This window comes from Hippopotamus amphibius, chromosome 8 (genome assembly GCF_030028045.1).
Source record: "Hippopotamus amphibius kiboko isolate mHipAmp2 chromosome 8, mHipAmp2.hap2, whole genome shotgun sequence".
NCBI lineage: Eukaryota > Metazoa > Chordata > Mammalia > Artiodactyla > Hippopotamidae > Hippopotamus > Hippopotamus amphibius.
The window spans coordinates 78772899-78791350 of NC_080193.1; the positions used below are offsets into that span (position 1 = coordinate 78772899).

The following is an 18452-nucleotide window of genomic DNA, read 5'->3' on the forward strand; positions in this document are numbered from 1 at the left end:
GGCAGCTCAATGAAGAATATTATAAATGAACATATTACAGAGACTCTCCATTATTGACCTAATTTTCCTTCATGGAATTTTATGCTCCATTTTTTGTTTGTTTGTTACTGTTTAGGTTCTGTTGGTGGTAACTTGCAGCACTTCAGTGGGATTTAGGAAAAAAAATGCTATCACTGATTTTTAAAAATATTTTGGCAATGTATCAGAGAATGAGATTTCCAAATTTTATTCATTTTGGCAACAGCAAATTCTGTTTATTGCATCTTGTCCAGTCTGGGTTTGGCTTATTGGATTTTCAAGCTCCTGAAAAGTCTCATTCTGAGGATTTTCCAGCAGACCTTTAAAAGTTGACATAAAATATAAATTTGCTAGCTAGAAAAATTGAAGAACAAATATAAATTACGAGTTTGAGGTAATATCGATAAAGTGTAATTTCATTCCATATCATATCCTTTATATGACATCCATATAGACCTGTGGTTGTATGTTATTACGGGTTTTGTGGCTTAAGTGAAAAGAAAAACAAACAACCCACATAGATCTTTGTGTAGCATTTTTAGAGCTAAAGAATATGTCTAGAAATTTCAATTATTGTTATAAAAGAGGTTAGGCAGCATTTCTTGTTTGATGTTCCTGGGTAATTCTAACCAGTTGACCCACTTTTTTTTTTTTTTTTCCATTGCCATACAATTTGTGAAGGCCCCATCCAGACTGCAGGGCAGTGTTTTTATCCTACCTAAAAAACTGTGAGCTTGTTCTGATTGCAGACTTGTAATAGATGCTTTGAAGTTAGGATTTTAATACCTCTTTCCTGAATGACTCACTTCTTGAATGTGAACTAGATTTGGTCTCATATTTATGAAGGAAGTGTCCTTTAAAGAAAATTTCTCCCCAGCTAACCATTTCAATCTATTTATTTAAAGACATGCTAGCCTACAGTTGGTAAATGTAAAAAAGAAACACCTTATCTTCCTGCCATGCTGTTATTTCTTAGAATGTTCAACAAACAGGTTACAAGTGCCAGAGGAACACGCGAATGTATTTCTGGACAGTAAGTTCCACGTGTTGGGAGTGGGGTGAAAGAGCTGAGAATTTCTGTACTCTTCTCAGTTAATTCAGTGATGACCGATACTTTTAATACCCTTTTATTTTGACTCACGGGGGATGACACAGTGATCACAGCGTGAGGAGTAAATGAATAAACAGTCAGAAGCACCTCGCTGGACACAGCTCAGGTGTTAGCAATATGCTTCCTGACGAGCACAGTTCCCCCCCTTGAGCTCTTTTTTTTTTGCACACATCAGTTTGATACTTTCCGGAACACGTCACTTAAAAATGATGTGGGTTTTTGTGGTCCACGGGAAAAAAGGGCAGCTCCCAGCTACCCAGCCTTAGCACATGCTCCTGCATCCACGTCTGCACAGAGCAGGGTCATCCAGACCAGACACGTCTTGCCTATTGCTCTCTGGAAAGCTCGCTCTCCTAGTCATTCAGGCTTCTACCTGCGGAGTGGAAGCTAGTTATTTAAGGCCACCTTCTTGTTCTCTAAGCATCTAGTTCCTTGTTAACCCCAGACTGAGCAGAGAGCAGAGAGCAGAGGCCCATGACTGCCTGCAGGATGAAAGAGAGAGGGGAGCAGATCTTCCGCCCTTCCCCGCAGCATCCTATTAGCAGTTGCAGTTGTCTGGGGAATTTGTTGACGGCTCTCAGCAAAGCTTTTGTGTTTCAGAAACTCAAATGGCAAAGCTTTCATTTTGTTTAGAGTTTGTAAGGTTTCACTTGGCCTCTCAAGTCACTGTCCCCAGCGTCATCCAAAGGAATGGAGTGGAGGCAACTCATGGAATTTTCTCCCTAATGTTACCTTCCACCACGATTAACCCCAATAACTTGTCTTCTTTGTTGCTGCTCTTTTGGCCTTCAGGTGATTCCAGACATTGCCTGTGGGAATGCCAGTTCTAACAGCTCTGCAGGTGGCCGTCTGGTGTCCTTCGAAGTGCCTCAGAACGCCTCAGTCAAGTAAGAAAACTCCCAGTAAAAAATCGTTATGATTGATACTGTGACTGTCTGCTGGGTGGTGTCTGTTCACATAACTGGTCCGTGATTGGTCAGTTCAGTGAGAATCATGACTGGAGTTCCACATGTAGACGTGGCCTCTGTCACTCAAAAACTAGAGGGAGCGATTTCAGAGGAGAAGATTCCAGGGAGGCTGGATTGGATGAGTTAGGTGGGAGATAAGAAACCCAGGTGCCTCAGCTAAAATCTAGAGCCAGATCCTTCTCTTCTCAAATGACTTTTGCTCCCAAAATTCTTTGGCTCCTTCAGATTTTAATGGAGCACTGGTTAAATTCAGATGCATAATTTACCCCGAATTTAAGATCCAAACATTACAATTGTCTCTCTAAAAACAAGCAGGTGAGACGAGTGTTTTGCTGTGTTTTAAATTTAAGCTCCTTCAAATTACGCACTGCCCACTGTCACTGGTGGGGATGCAGAGGAGGCAAAGGGAAGTCCTTGTCGGGTGCCAAGTGCGGTGCTTAGCTGGGGAGTTGAGGTGGAGGCCCCAACCTGTCTGGCAGCTCCCACTGCGCACCCTTCCCTGCCGCTGTTAACTGCCACTCCCCACCTACCCCTCATGCACCCAAATGGACATTTGCTGTCTAACCTTCGGGGACTTAGAAGACAGGGAGACACGTGGCTCTGGTCCTGGTTAACCAGTGTGCTGCATCCGCTCCGTTTTAAGAGGACAGTGGACACTGGAGACCCGCTCTTCACTTACACAGGGTCATTTTTGCCCACCTTCCCTTCTAAACAACGAGTCCCTGAAAATGTTTGGAAGAGGGGCTTTGCTCCACTGCCCCTGTATCCACTGTCCCCTGCCTTGAACTATTCTGGTGGGAAGAGCCAGGATGGGCAGTGAACTCTGGGTACAGGGAAGAAATCCCCGTAGGGAAAAGGGTGTGACATCTGAGGCAGCTCTGAGTTCTACCAGTAGGGGGACCCCTGTCCTAAGGGTTTTGTTGCTCATACCAAAGACGGAACTACGTGGTCCAGAGCTGGTTTCAGCGAAATCAGGATCATTAGCTGCCTTTATGTTTATGAAACCATGCCCCAGTTCTTTCTTGTCTAGGTCATATTGTTTTACTTTCATAAGCCTTTCTAAATAGTTCTGTTCTATCCTTTTAAGTGTCTTCCTTTTTCCCCCCCTCTCAACAAATCTACAATTCCCCAAGACTCTCTGAGAGCTGGACAGAAGTAGCAGAGTGTGACCCAGGCTGAGGAAGATGAGAGTGCTGAATGATCTCTGGGCGCTGAGTTCACGTGGGAGGGTTACTAGCCCCTTACACTTTCATTTATTCGTAAATTTGATCATTTATCATCCCTTTATTGAGCCCCCTGCTGCAAGCCAGGAGCTCTGCCCTGGGAGGGGGGTGCAGCTATGTGCACTGCGACCCACTTCTCTGGCAGCACAGAGGGATGGTCAGCTGCTGGTTGCCGGGAAGATGGGTGGGGCAGGTCTCAGAGGAGAAGTGCTAGTGGGCTAAGCCTTGAAGAACGACAGGGCACCCAGGTGGAGGAGGAGGCACAGGCTGGAACCTGGGACAGCACTTGCCTGGAGAAGAGACAGTAGCTCCTTGTAGCCTTTGCACTGGGTGGCAAGGATGTAGCTGCAGGATCCGAGGCTGAGAGGATATTGAGGCCGGGGTGGATTAGTCTTCTGGGGCGTCTCATTCTTTGGATTTTATCCTGAAAACAGGAAAAAACCAGGGGAGACCTGAAGCATGGGAGGTGACACACTTTCACTTATTTTCGCAGCACCACTCAGGTGGCTTGGGGATGTATTACACATTTGTAATAAATTCTAGCAGGACTCTTTATATTGTGTGGATATGGAAGGAGTTGTCTCTAAACTCAATATACCCTTTTATTATTGATGAAAATTGTTACCCAAAGGTGAGTTATCTATTAGTGATTTTGTGGTGTATTTTTGATCAAGTGGGAGACAGGTGTTTCTAACGGTGTGGGAAAGATGGCCGTGGGTCCACATAAAGTGGGAGCCTGTTTAGAAGATCATTTCCTCCATTTCCAATACCTTTATGGATGTATGTGACATCTTTATTTTTATTTTGAATTTGATGGGCTGATTCTAAAATGAATTTTTCTGAAAGGGACCTTCCATTGACATTGTTCTCATTTTCAGAATTCGGCAAGACGCCACTGCCTCGCTGATTTTGCTGTGGAAGGTCACGGCCACAGGATTTCAACAATGCTCCCTCATAGATGGACGGAGCGTGACCCTCCTCCAGGCTCCCGGGGGCCTCGTCCTCTTGGAGGAGATGCTCGCCTTGGGGCACAATCACTTCATCGGTGAGTTGTAGAAATCTTGTATTCAAAACTGCATATGGTTCACGCCAATCTCAGTTTGGTGTTTAGAAACAGTATATAGGGAATTTTGCCCAGATAATCTGAATTCTAGTCATCAATATAATTTCCTCCATTTTAGGTGAGGTTTTGCTTATAATCAAAATTGGCTTCTAAGAGAATATTTCCAGTGTGGCTCAAAATGGAAAAACTGTGGGCTCTGGAATCCAGAGACTGTACCCCAACCCTGGCCAAAGTGTCCTTGGGTGGGTGGTCTTTGGCATTTAATGCTCTGAATCTCTGCTTCATTTTTGACTCTTCAGTCTCCTTTCTCCCGGAATTGTGGGCAGCTTGAGGCACTGAATGTTGGTGTCTCAGAATAAGCTTGGTTTCCACGTGATGTTGGCCTGACCCAGGGCCCTGGGCTCAGCACCCGAGGAAATGATTTATCACTTCTGAGCCTCTGACTCAGAATAACTTGGAGGATCACAACTCTCTGTGGCGTCCCTCTTGCCCACACCACCTTCCTCCATGGGTCACTTCTTTTTTTTTTTTTTTTTTTTCAAGTTTTCTTGGACTATAGTTGATTTTTGTTGTGTTAGTTTCAGGTGTACAGCCATGGGTCACTGCTGAGTTTTCACGTTTTGTCGAACATGGTTAAATCTGTCATTTAACTGTCTCTAAACTACCACATGCCCAATTAGCTGTTTTCAGATTCCTCTGCCCCAGAGGAGAGATGAACTTCAGAAAGTGTGACTCCCCCTCCCCAACATCCACCTCCCCCACCCACCGCAGCCGCCACTACCCGATTCCACCGCCCGCCCATCACCTCCTGGTCTCCTGAAGGGTTACACGTGCGCAGTTTCCGGAGGACTCTCCCTGGCTCTGCATTCTGACCGTTTTCTGCTGGTTATCTCCATCCCGGGGTTGGGACTTGTAACCCTAGCCACGTACTATGACCATAACAGCTCTGCTTCATTCGAATGTGTTCCATCGTGCAGCCTCAACTCAAAGACACAAGGTCAAGTTTAGATTCTACCCATCCCAGTCCAGTGCGCCCAAGTGGCCCTCTGCATCCTGCTTTTAATATCTTGTCCTGTCCAATCATACGTTCCAACAGTCCTCACCTGAAGGATGGGGGAACTGGAGGTAGAGGCAGCTCCTAATTTGTAGAGGGGGTTAAAAGGGTTGAATGAAAATGGATGCAAAAGTTTAAATTACAAATGTTAGGGACGATTTTGGTTACTTTCACTACTTTTTCTGAGGTAAATATTTTGCTAAATTAAATGGAAGCATTAACATGTATTCTCCAAGATATGTGTTTGATGCAAATATAATGAAGATAAACTCGGAATATGAAATGCTCAGCTGTATATAATGTACATTGTATTTTATATTTGATCCTTCTCTGTTGATAAAGTCATTTCCTAATCTTTGGAAGTGCAACTGGGGGTGGGGAACAGGGATTTTCCTGGGCAAAGAGAAGGTAAGGAGAAATCAGGTTGGGGAGTGAACATGCTGGGAAAAGAGGAAAGGGTATTCAACTTTGGACCAATTTTTGGCTTTTAAGATGGATACTAGATTGTTAGTTAGAAATTGAGTGATGAAGTGTTGTCAAGAGTCGAATCTAAATTTTACTCCCCAGCATAGAAGGAAATTACCTCAGCATAATAAAAACCATATATGACAAACCAATAGCCAACATCATTCTAAATGGTGAAAAACTGAAAGCATTCCCTCTAAGAACAGGAACAAGACAAGGGTGCCCACTCTCACTGTTATTATTCAACATAGTTTTGGAAGTTTTAGCCACAGCAATCAGAGAAGAAAATGAAATAAAAGGAATCCAAATTGGAAAAGAAGAAGTAAAATTGTCACTCTTTGCAGATGACAGGATATTATACATAGAAAACCCTAAAAATTCTACCAGAAAACTGCTAGCATTCATCGATGAATTTAGTAAAGTAGCAGGATACAAAATCAATGCATGGAAATCTCTTGCATTCCTATACACTAACAAAGAAAGAGCAGAAAGAGAAATTAAGGAAACTCTCCCATTTACCACTGCAACAAAAAGAATAAAATACCTAGGAATAAACCTGCCTAAGGAGGCAAAAGACTTGTATGCAGAAAACTATAAGACACTGATGAAAGAAATCAAAGATGATACAAACAGGTGGAGGGACATACCATGTTCTTGGATTGGAAGAATCAACATTGTGAAAATGACTATCTTACCCAAAGCAATTTACAGATTCAATGCAGTCCCTATCAGATCACCAATGGCATTTTTCACAGAACTAGAACAAGAAATCTTACGATTTGTATGGAAATGCAAAAGACCCCAAATAGCCAAAGCAATCTTGAGAAGGAAAGACAGAGTTGGTGGAATTAGGCTTCCTTATTTCAAACTATACTACAAGGCTACAGTGATCAAGACAGTATGGTACTGGCACAAAAATAGAAAGGTAGATCAATGGAACAGAATCGAGAGCCCAGAGGTAAACCCATAGGCAGCTTAGCTTTGACAAAGGAGGCAAGAATATACAATGGAAAAAAAGACAGCCTCTTCAATAAGTGGTGCTGGGAAAACTGGACAGCTAAATGTAAAAGAATGAAATTAGAACACTTCCTAACACCATATACAAAAATAAACTCAAAATGGATTAACGACCTAAACGTAAGGCCAGACACTGTAAAAGTCTTAGAGGAAAATAAAAGCAAAACACTCTGTGTCATACATCAAAGCAAGATCCTTTTTGACCCACCTCCTAGAATCATGGAAATAAAATCAAGAATAAACAAATGGGATCTAATGAAACTTAAAACCTTTTGCATAGTGAAAGAAACCATAAACAAGACAAGAAGGCAACCCTCAGAATGGGAGAGAATATTTGCCAATGAAGCAAGGGACAAAGGATTAATCTCCAAAATATACAAGCAGCTCATGCAGCTTAATACCAAAAAAGCAAATAACCCAATCCACAAATGGGCAGAAGACCTAAATAGATATTTCTCCAAAGAAGACATGCAGAGGGCTAACAAACACATGAACAGATCCTCAACATCACTAATCATTAGAGAAATGCAAATCAAAGCTTCATTGAGGTATCACCTCACACTGGTCAGAATGGCCATCATCAAAAAATCTAGAAACAATAAATGTTGGAGAGGGTGTGGAGAAAAGGGACCTCTCCTGCACTGTTGGTGGGAATGTAAGCTGGTACAGCCACTATAGAAAACAGTGTGGAGGTTCCTTAAAAAACTAAAAATGGAACTATCAAATGACCCAGTAATGCCACTACTGGGCATATACCCAAAGAAAACCATAATCCCAAAAGAAACATGGACCATAATGTTTATTGCAGCACTATTTACAATAGCCAGGACATGGAAGCAACCTAAATGTCCGTCAACAGATGAATGGATAAAAAAGATGTGGCACATATATGCAATGGAATATTACTCAGCCATAAAAAGGAATGAAATTGAACTATATGTAATGAGGTAGATAGACCTAGAGACTGCCATACAGAGCAAAGTAAGCCAGAAAGAGTAAAACAAATACCGTATGCTAACTCATATATATGGAATCTAAAAAAGTGGTACTGATGAACCCAGTGACAGGGCAAGAATGGAGATGCAGATGTAGAGAATAGACTTGAGGACACAGGGTTGGGGGGGATGCGAAGGGGAAGCTGGGATGAAGTGAGAGAGTAGCAGAGACATATATACACTACAAACTGTAAAATAGGTAGCTAGTGGGAAGTTGCTGTATAACAAAGGGAGATCAACTCGATGATGGGTGATGACTTGGAGGGCCAGGACAGGGAGGGTGGGAGGGAGTTGCGGGAGGGAAGAGATGTGGGGATGTATGTATAAATACAGCTGATTCACTCTGGTGTACCTCAAAAGCTGGTACAAGAGTGTAAAGTAATTATATTCCAATAAAGAGCTTGAAGAAAAAAAGAACCAACCCAAGAAAGCCAAATATGCACCCCTAACCCATCACACAAGATGCCGTGCTTCTAGTCGGTGCATTTACAGCTTCCCCATGCCAACAGCTACAAATCAGGGCTTACCAGAGGCTTTCCCACTCTGCTGCCTGCTTTTGTATTTCTGGCAAAAGGCAAGTGATAGCGGCTGAATCCCTTGCTATAGCAAGCTTTGAAAAAACAACCTTTGTCTATTCTAAAAATAAATAAGTAAATAAATAAATAAATAAATGAAGAGTAGAAAGAAAAAAATATAAATTTTACTCCGCAATGCAGATAACTATTATTTGCTTCCATATCTGTCATAAGTTTATTTAAAAGGAAATAATTTGTATATTTTGATACATAGTTTCAGTTTTGTTTTTTTTTTAATTTATTATTTATTTATTGGCTGTGTTGGGTCTTTGTTGCTGCGCATGGGCTTTCTCTAGTTGTGGCGAGTGGGGTCTACTCTTTGTTGTGGTGCACAGGCTCCTCATTGCCATGGCTTCTCTTGTTGTGGAGCACGGGCTCTAGGTGCGTGGGCTTCAGTCATTGCAGCACATGGGCTCAATAGTTGTGGCTCACGGGCTTAGTTGTTCCGCGGCATGTGCCCTCTTCTTGGAGCAAGGATCAAACCCGCAGTCTCCTACACTGGCAGGCAGATTCTTAACCACTGCGCCACCTGGGAAGCCCCAATTTTATTTTATAGTAATCTTTTAAGTTTTTCTTTTTAGTAGATTAGCCTGTTCTATCACATGGAGCTAGCATTTCAAGAAAATGTATGAATTATCACTACTCTTTAAAATGTCATTAATTTTACCAAAAGATATACATTTGAAATGTTATCTTACAATTTATACTATTTTTGGTTGTAACATAACTGTGATTTTAGACTGATATTGGGAGTAGGGGTGAAGATTAATAGAGAAAGATTTTCCAGCATTAATTTTAGTTTATTCTTTTGAGATACAAGAAATTTTACGAACTCCAGCAGAATTTGTGTTTATTTTGCTAACAAAAAATTTTATGGAAAAACATGTATCTTTGGTTGGAATGTATTGTTTCGTAAAGGAACAATTTCCAAAAAATTAAATTCATATATTAATAACTAAATTAAGAAATTCTTTCACAAAAGTTATACTTTAGGTCATGATGAGGAGGCAATGGTTTTGATCCTTTATTTCTCTAAACCATTATTTTCCATTTTGAAAATTTGTGATCTCTTTTTAAATTTCCTAGCTAGAGCTTCCTGTTTTACATGACTTTGTAGTGGAGTTCACTCTCTTTTAGTGCTATTCTTTTTTTCTTTTTCAGATCTTTATTGGAGTATAATTGCTTTACAATGTTGTGCCAGTTTCCACTGTGCAACAAAGTGAATCAGCTGTATTTATACATATATCCCCATATCCCCTCCCTCTTGAGCCTCCCTCCCACCCTCCCTACCCCACCCCACCCCTCTAGGTCATCACCAAGTATCGACTTCATCTCTCTGTGCTATTCCTTTTAAAGGTAACAGTCTTGTTTCACAAGCTCCTTCTAAGAGAGAATGGCTGGCTTCCTCACAATGATAAATTGGTGACACCTACACACCGCCAGCTACTTCTTTTACAAAATCTTTTTATCTTAAAGAAACAAGATTTATCTTTTGTAATTACTGTGGAAGGCTTACACTTACTACATTGACACGTGTTGAACTCTCTTTTTGAGAGCTTAACTTTTAGAAATTATTTCTTAAAATAATTACTTTTTTTGCAGTACTGGGCTTTATAGGCATGAATACATTTTAACTAAAAACCAGAAGACTATTTTGAAGAAGACAACAGCATTCATTCAACAGATGAACAAAGTGATGCCAGTGCAGGTGGGAGAAAACATCCATGCCAAAGAGAAAGGAAACTTCCAGAGTTGTGCTGCTGTGTTTAGTCAATGCTGCTCCTTCCTAGAAAGAAACTTGAGGCCCTTTCAGGAACTGTCTCCTCTCTTTCCCTCACTCTCCATAGATTCCTGTACATAGCCGAAGTCCCAAGGAGTTTTAATATTTCTAGAAACAGAGCAGAGGAGTCCTTTCTGTGTCTTTGAGAGTCAAAGTTGGTTGCCATTACCAGCTTTCCATAAATGTTCTTCTTTAAAAATTTTATTTTATATACTTTTATTTAAACACTACTAGGATTCCATTCATACTATAATAGTTACAAGCAATTCAAAAAATAAAAAAGTGGTTTTTTAAAAATATAAATATCGTTATCCCCAATCAAACTCCATCTTTCTTTTCTGAGTAACCAGTGTTAATAATGTTGAGTTTTGTGTTACATACAAATATTTTCAGATACACAAAGTTACAGTAAAGTAAAGCAACTATATGCCAATAAAAATTTAAAAAAATATTTTAGATATTCTATATCTCTAACAATAGAGCAGTGAATGATTAAAAAGTTAAGCTGTAGCATACAATGGGATACCATGCAGCAATTTTATTTTATTTTCTTCAGATCTTTATTGAAGTATAATTGCTTTATAATATTGTGCCAGTTTCCACTGTACAACAAAGTGAATCAGCTGTGTTTATACATATATCCCCATATTCCCTCCCTCTTGAGCCACCCTCCCACTCTCCCTATCCCACTTCTCTAGGTCATCACCAAGCATTGAGTTGATCTCCCTGCATTGTGCAGCAGCTTCCCACTAGCTATCTGTTTTACATTTGGTAGTGTATACATGTCAATGCTACTCTCTCACTTCGTCCCAGTTTCTCCTTCCCCCTCTGTGTCCTCAAGTCTGTTCTCCATGTCCCATGCAACAATTTTAAAAGTTAGTATATTATGTTTGATGGAGAAAAAAAATCAAACATTTAGTTTTAAATTTAAAAAATAAGTTGAAGAATATAATACATACCATGTCATGTAAAAATTTTTTTAAAAGTTTGTTGCTGAGAGCCTCGCATTAATATCCTGCACATTCCAGTTGATGAGAATGTATTTGTCTTTGATCTTTTCCAGTGCTACTCCATTAATTTTTTTCCAGTTTTCCTTCATTACCATGGCCTTATGAATTATTTATACTGTTTCATGGAAAGAAAAGATGATGCAACACTGTACACAATATGTAGCTCTTCCCTCTGGGCCTCAGTGTACCAGCCCCTTTCCTCCTGTGCTGTCACCCAACTGCAGCTCTTCTGCTTCTTTTTAATTATCCCTCTGTTTTCCCTAAACATGTCTCTTCCAAATATGTTATTTGCTTTATGCAATGTTTCGGGGGCATAGAACTAAATGGACCTTTGTTTAGCACCTTCTGCTCCACAGGAGGCATCCGAGGTGCTCATTAGCTCCATGAGGACTCATTCACCCGATGCTCTGGATTCCCAAGTGGGAAAGATTCATTGTTCTGCTTGCATTTCCATGAAATGCACTTGTGACTTGCCTGTCTGAAGTAGGTCAAGTTTTTGGTTTTGTTTTACTTGTGGTTGCTTGGAGATGCTGTTGTGGTGGACAATCTCAGGGGTGGGGGCCAGACCAGCCCTCTGGTCTCTGGGTTGGAAAGCTGCTGGAGATCTCCCTTTCTTTACGGTGAAGGCTGCCTTGGACTCCTTCTCTAGGCTTTTATTTCCTCTTGTCCCCTGCCCTTAGGCATATTTCCTCTCAATTCTACATGGTGGACCACTGCTCCAGCCACCTGCAACATGTCCCATCCCCACCTGGACCTTCTCTGTCCTCCCATCCTCTCCATGCCTCAGACGGCCAAATCTATCTCTCAGGACCTCATTTATTTATTTATTTTCATTTAATTTTTATTTTATATTGGGGTATATAGTTGATTTACAATATTGTGTTAGTTTCAGGTATATAGCAAAGTGATTCAGTTATATATACATATATATCTATTCTTTTTCAGATTCTTTTCCCATATAGGTTATTACAGAATATCGAGTAGAGTTCTCTGTGCTATATAGTAGGTCCTTGTTGATTATCTATTTTATATATAGTAGTGTGTATATGTTAATCCAAAACTCCTAATTTATCCCCCCTCCCCACCCCCACCTTTACCCTTTGGTAACCATAAGTTTGTTTTTGAAATCTCGAATCTGTTTTTGTTTTGTAAATAAGTTCATTTGCATCATCTTTTTAGATTCCACGTGTAAGTTATCTCATATGATGTTTGTCTTTCTCTGTATGACTTAGTTCACTTAATGTGATAATCTCTAGGTCCATCCATGTTGCTGTAAATGGCATTATTTCATTCTGTTTTTATGGCTGAGTAGTATTTCATTGTATATGTACCACATCTACTTCCTCTACCTTAAGATCTCATTTAAACTCTCCGCACTTGGAGTGGTATGGGACGAAAACAGCCAGCTAAAGATTCTGCTCTACATGGATTCCCAAATCTCCTTAAGCTCTTACAAATTCCTACAAACACACAGACAACCCCACAATATCCTCATAGTTGGTTCTCCTTCTGATCTGAAAACCCAGCAGGGCATGTGTACTTTACTGATACTTCTTGTCTACCTACTTGCCCAGACAAACCCTGCTTTTTCTTTTATGATTACTTTTTCTGTGGTCTGTGTTTGTTGCTGCTTCAGCCTGATGTTTTATCTCTTTCCTCTTCCTTGAATTTATTTTTCTTTCTGTGCAGCTCATCCTCTCTCCACTGTTTTCTTTCCGGTAATCTAGCTGCTCATATTTGCCGTTTTTCTCTTTCCTCATCCTCTCCTCCTGCTCATAACCCATGACTTTTTTGATCACTTTTTATCACATTTGTACCATTCTTTCTTACAGTGTTTAGTACATTTTTATCTCTAATTTATATTGTAAAAAGAAGTGCATTTTATGTTTAATCCAGACCAATGTTATATTATTTATGATACTGAAAATCTGCTCTTATAACTTTAGATCCACTTTAACTTCACAAAGGAATGAACAGTACTGTCCTTGTAAGAGCTGGGATCACTTTTTCAGGATTATAGCTAGTACATTAACCACAGAACTCTGGAAATCAGTAACTTCCTGGTCTTTGTAACTGTTGTCTTAACTGGATTAGAAATGTTGCCAGTCTGCCCATGGCCCTTTTGTGCCACCTGGGAGCTGTAGAGCACTTTAAGTTTTCATGATTCTAAGTTTCCAGTTGAAAAAGATTCTTGTCTTGCAAAATGATTTGTAAAGCAGTGCATTCTGTTGATTTTCTTCTCTTGAGAAATAAGGAGAAATAACCTAGTACTTAAGCGGGTACAATGAGGGTTAAGACTTTTATTGAGGTGATAAGACGGCTCTGGTGCAGTGGACCTTCACGGCCGCAGGGGTTTAAATCTTTATGGATTTACCTGATGCATTTGTTTTCACTGGTGTCATGATGCTTCCTTGGAGATATAGTCTTTTGCAGTTTGTTTATACTGGCATGTTTTTAAAAGATGGAATTTTCAGTATGCAACCAACGGATGCTGTTATTCTTAGGCAGAATTTCCCAGTTTGGGCTTAGTTGGCCCCTGGTTTTGGGGGTTAAAGGTCACTTCACAGAGCCCATAAATCTCCTGAAATGCACTGTAGACTTTTGTGTGTTTGTGCATCCTTCTTAGGAGAAAGCCTACACTTCATTGGATTCTCAGAGACATCTGTGTCTCTAAAAATTTTAGAACCAACTCTTTAAGCTGTGTGTGTGATCATGTGATAATGTATACATTTTCAATATTCTCTGCTCATTTAATGACATTTCTTTTGACAGATTTATCTTCTCCCCAAGTCTCCATATCAGGGAACTTAACCTAGTTTTATTTATTTGCATTTTTAGGCGGTAGGGCTGCGGCAATACTCAGTTCCGTATTGGTTTAGAAAATCTGCATTGCATGCCTTATTTCTCAGGCACTCTGCTCATCTGGAAATGCAAAGATAATTTAGGTGTGGTCCCTAATTTATTGCAGGGGTCCCTGTATTGCAGGGGGCGATACAGGTGAAGACAAGGGGCGTGTCAAAGAGGAAGGAGCAGGTAACTCTGGGATGGGTGGGGGGTAGGGCAGGCAAAGGATTCTTCGTGGCTGTGCAAAGGGGAGTGTGTGACGATTTGGTGGTGCAGGAGTCTGTGACGTTAAGAGAATTTAATAATAGTGCTAAAAATTGACACATGACCCTCACAACTGGAAACAGACTTTAACCTCAACTGGCACATAATAGAACCTTGGAAAATCCCATCCACTTCTCCAACTGCTTCTTATCTTAAACATGAACACATACATATAAAGTTAAGTGCTCCAGGTGTGAGTTTTATTTCCTGGGTTCTCTGTGTATCCTCAACAAGTAAAGGAAGTCTTCTAGTCTTTGATATGAGTTTTCAGGTAGTCTATTAGAATCTTTTAATAAAACTCTATGTTCTTACTCTTGAACTCTTTTTCCCTTCCCTCCTGGGTAAACTGTTCCTATAGGATTTGTCCTTTAAAATGTAAGTTTCAAAAGTAGTTTAGCTGGAGTGTCTCATCCTATAAATTTGATAAAAAGAGGGATTTGGGCAAAAATGCTCCCGAAAACCAGGACTACATTAGTTGGGATAAGGGTGATAGGCAGTATTCAAAGGTGAAAAGTTGAATGGAAAAGTAGGGACAGAGATTTTTTTTTAGACATTACAATTTGGCTGGAGAGCTCCCTGAAGCCATGCATAGTGGCCAGTATTAATTTTTTTTACCTGTGCCTATTTTTAGCAATTTAGGCAACAGATTTCTGGATAGGTCTTACTTTATCTCAGCCTTTTATTTTACTTTATTTTATTTCATTATATTTATTTTTTATACATCTTTATTGGAGTATAATTGCTTTATAATATTGTGTTAGTTTCTGCTGTACAACAAAGTGAATCAGCTATATGTATACATATATCCCCATATCCCCTCCCTTTTGAGCCTCCTTCCCACCCTCCCCATCCCACCCCTCTAGATCATCACCAAGCATTGAGTTGATCTCCCTGCGCTGTTCAGCAGCGTCCCACTAGCTATCTGCTTTACATTTGGTAGTGTATATATGCCAATGCTACTCTCTCACTTCGTCCCAGCTTCCCCTTTCCCCTCTGCGTCCTCAGGTCTATTCTCTACATTTGCGTCTTTATTCCTACCCTGCCACTAGGTTCATCAGTACCACTTTTCAGCCATTTCTTGATGAATTGTTTTGTTTATCACTCAGGAGTTAAAGGGAATCAGGAGGTAAATAGGCCAAACACTACCTCTCCCCACCTGCCGTGCTTCTTCATCCTTTGAGCTCCTTCTGGCCACTTCCTGGCCCTGAAGACCATATGGAGCACCCAGGAGCTGGCGCCCTGCAGAAGACTCAGGGCGGCAGGAAAGGGGTGGGAAGGAGGGCCAGGTACAGACCAGGATGTGTCAGAAGAAAGAATTTCCATGTGGAGTCAAAGCTGCTTAGCATACATTTTCCTCTTATTTGTTGGAAAAAGCCACTGGGAAATGCAGAGCCAAATTGGTAATTCAGCTCTTGCAATTGTGAAGACTTTGCATCCTGCCTAGATCTCTTTCACGCACTCTTTAAGTCATATTTTTCCTGGCTCTGATGTCCATTTTAACTTGTGTTTCACTATTTAATGGTATGCACTTTCTGTAAGCCCCTCAGATCTTCTAGAATAAATTAAGTTATAAACAAATAAGGTACTAATTGGGGCACTTAAAATTTCAGAATGCTCTTTACTAGACCTTGATGATATCTTCATTGAGTACGATGTTTTTCAGGCCCATTAGTATAGGGATGGGTATTTGCATCCTAGCTCTGAACCAGTGTTGCCAAAATCTTGGCTCTCTGTGCACCGATGCTGAATAAAATACGGAGACAGAGATTTGGAAGATAGGAAATGGAGAGGCTTTTTATTTTCTTTGCCAGGCAAAGGGGAGACACAGTAGGTTAGTGCCTCAAGAACTGTGCCCCACTCTTTGGGGAACTGGAGAAGATTTTATATGGGGCTCGCAGTCCAGGAGTATATGATAAGGATCAAAGTAGTGAAGGTCTTGCATTTCTTTTCTTCTGCAAATTCACGGCCAAAGCTGGCATCAAGCGGCTCAGCAACCAGGTCTGGTGCCCCTGAAGTTATCGGCCCATGACCGTCTTTCTGAGATGAAGAGTGATACGAGGGAGTGTAGGGGAAGAAGACATGCCAGGTGCAAAGGGTAATTTGTATAGAGTCAGAGAGCAATAAGCTTTGTGAAGGACAAGTCTAGCTACAAGTGTTTGTTAGCAGTAACAGCTAAAGAATAACCAAGATTGCTTAACTCTTTCAGGCCTGTTTATGTTGTTTCCCCAGCCTGTTCATTGTTTTCTTATTTTTCTTGTTTATCAGAAAAGTCTCATTTCTATTTTTGTTGCAACGCCAGTAAAGCAGGTTGATTCTCTGAAATGTTTTAGCTTATCTTTCTTGTACACAGGTTGTAACCCGATTATTTTCCAAAACCGCCCTTTTCGTTCATAGTGTCAGAACCTGCATTCTTCAGACCTGCTTAGTTACATGAAGCCTTCAGTCTCCAGGTCATTCTCCAACAAGCCTGCAATGCTTTATGAACTCTAATTGGTGGAGATGGATGGAGTATACATCTTACCATCCAAATCTGGGTCTCTGAGGTCCCTGGCCCCTTGGCTGTACATTTAACTGGAATCTTCCCCTCTGAGCCCATAAGTATTGAACCTCCTCCAGCTTTCTAGAGTGAAATCTAATTTCCTGCAAGTGTAAGGCCCCACTGTCCCTAGTCCCCACTCAGGACTGTCATCCTGTCTGGCTTCTTTGCCCGTGGTAGGCCTCCGTCTCTGAGGTCTGGACCCTGTCTTCCTGATAGCCGCAGTGGTTCTGCCTGGACCACCCCCAGCTCTTGCACACTGATGCCAACCCGGAGTGGGGCTGTCTTTTCCCCCTTCTGAATCTTGTGGTTTGGATTGCTGGTCACCCTTTCCAGATGTTCACTTAACCCCAGTCCTGCAAGTTTCCCACTTATTTCTCTCTCTGTGTAGCTGATATCATTTTTTCCCCTGCCCTGTCTCCTTTTCCGTCTTCAACTCCTTCTAGCCACTTAAGTCTCACCAGTCCCTTTGATAATCACATTTGCAGCCAGCATCACACACCTCAGCATCTGAATGTTCCTTATCCTCTTTTATCTTTTTGTATGTAGATTTTATATCTTTAATTAGACTGTAAACTTTAGAGAGAAGGAACCATGTCATAGCTCCTTGCACTATGGTGGTCACATGGTCACCTGAGTGATTAACTTTTGTTTATAGGTAACAGTTATTCTGCTCAGTAAATGCCACGTGAAGAAAATTTCCAGTTGCAAGTGTCAATCTTAAGAATTCTTTGTAAGTTTTCACAACCCACCTCTGTGACACTTAAACTTTACTCCCTTTTATTACATTAAAAGTAGAGGATCAAATGAAGAAAAAAAGAGAAAGAAAGAAACTTTTCATCATTCTTTTGGGAATGCTACATTTTGCACTTTGTCCTTTAAGACATCTTGCTCTGGGGGCCAGGGGTAAAATCGTCAAAGAAAGTTTGGAAAAGATACCAGCTATAGAATCATTAACATCTTCTTTTGCTAAAAGCTTAAGATTGAACAAAGAAAATGCAAATATTTCACCTTTTCATCGTCATCTTAAATCCACAGTTGAATGTGGTCTGTTGAACTCCCTGCAACAGGGGGAAAGAACCTTGGGAATATTCAAATAAAGGCAATAGTTGGAAGAGAACAAAAGCAGGATAAGGCTGTCCTGAACAGCATAACTTAGATAAAATTATTATAGCTCACGTTTACCTAGTTGGGAGATTTCTGTTAAATTTAAGTTTTACTTAAATTGAATGCCCATTTCAATATTATTAGCAATGAAGATTATTCTTTTTGATCTTTTTATTATTGGTAATGAATATTAGGATTTTTGGTGGTTAGTTGGCTCTGAATTTCAGTGCTCTGCTATATTCCTGTCAGCATCATTTATTTATTGGTACCTATTGATTGTGGTGATAAACCAGGCATTATTTAAAAAAAAAAATTCCATTGTAAACACACATGGTCCCTAGAGTTGACAATCTAATGTTCACCAGGCCCCACTGGGGCAGGTGAGTGAAGATGAATGAGACATTTCTCCTACCCTTCAAGAC

General features: G+C 40.6%; 1 protein-coding gene across 1 annotated transcript in view; it reads left to right on the top strand.

The window, feature by feature from the left end:
* The window catches only part of DNER (delta/notch like EGF repeat containing), a 317177-nt gene that overhangs the window by 126454 nt on the left and 172271 nt on the right, over positions 1-18452 (top strand). Inside the window, exons 3-4 of the mRNA XM_057746038.1 lie at positions 1922-2016; positions 4199-4365. Coding sequence (XP_057602021.1) covers positions 1922-2016; positions 4199-4365 — 262 coding nt within the window. The remainder of the gene's footprint in view (positions 1-1921; positions 2017-4198; positions 4366-18452) is intronic.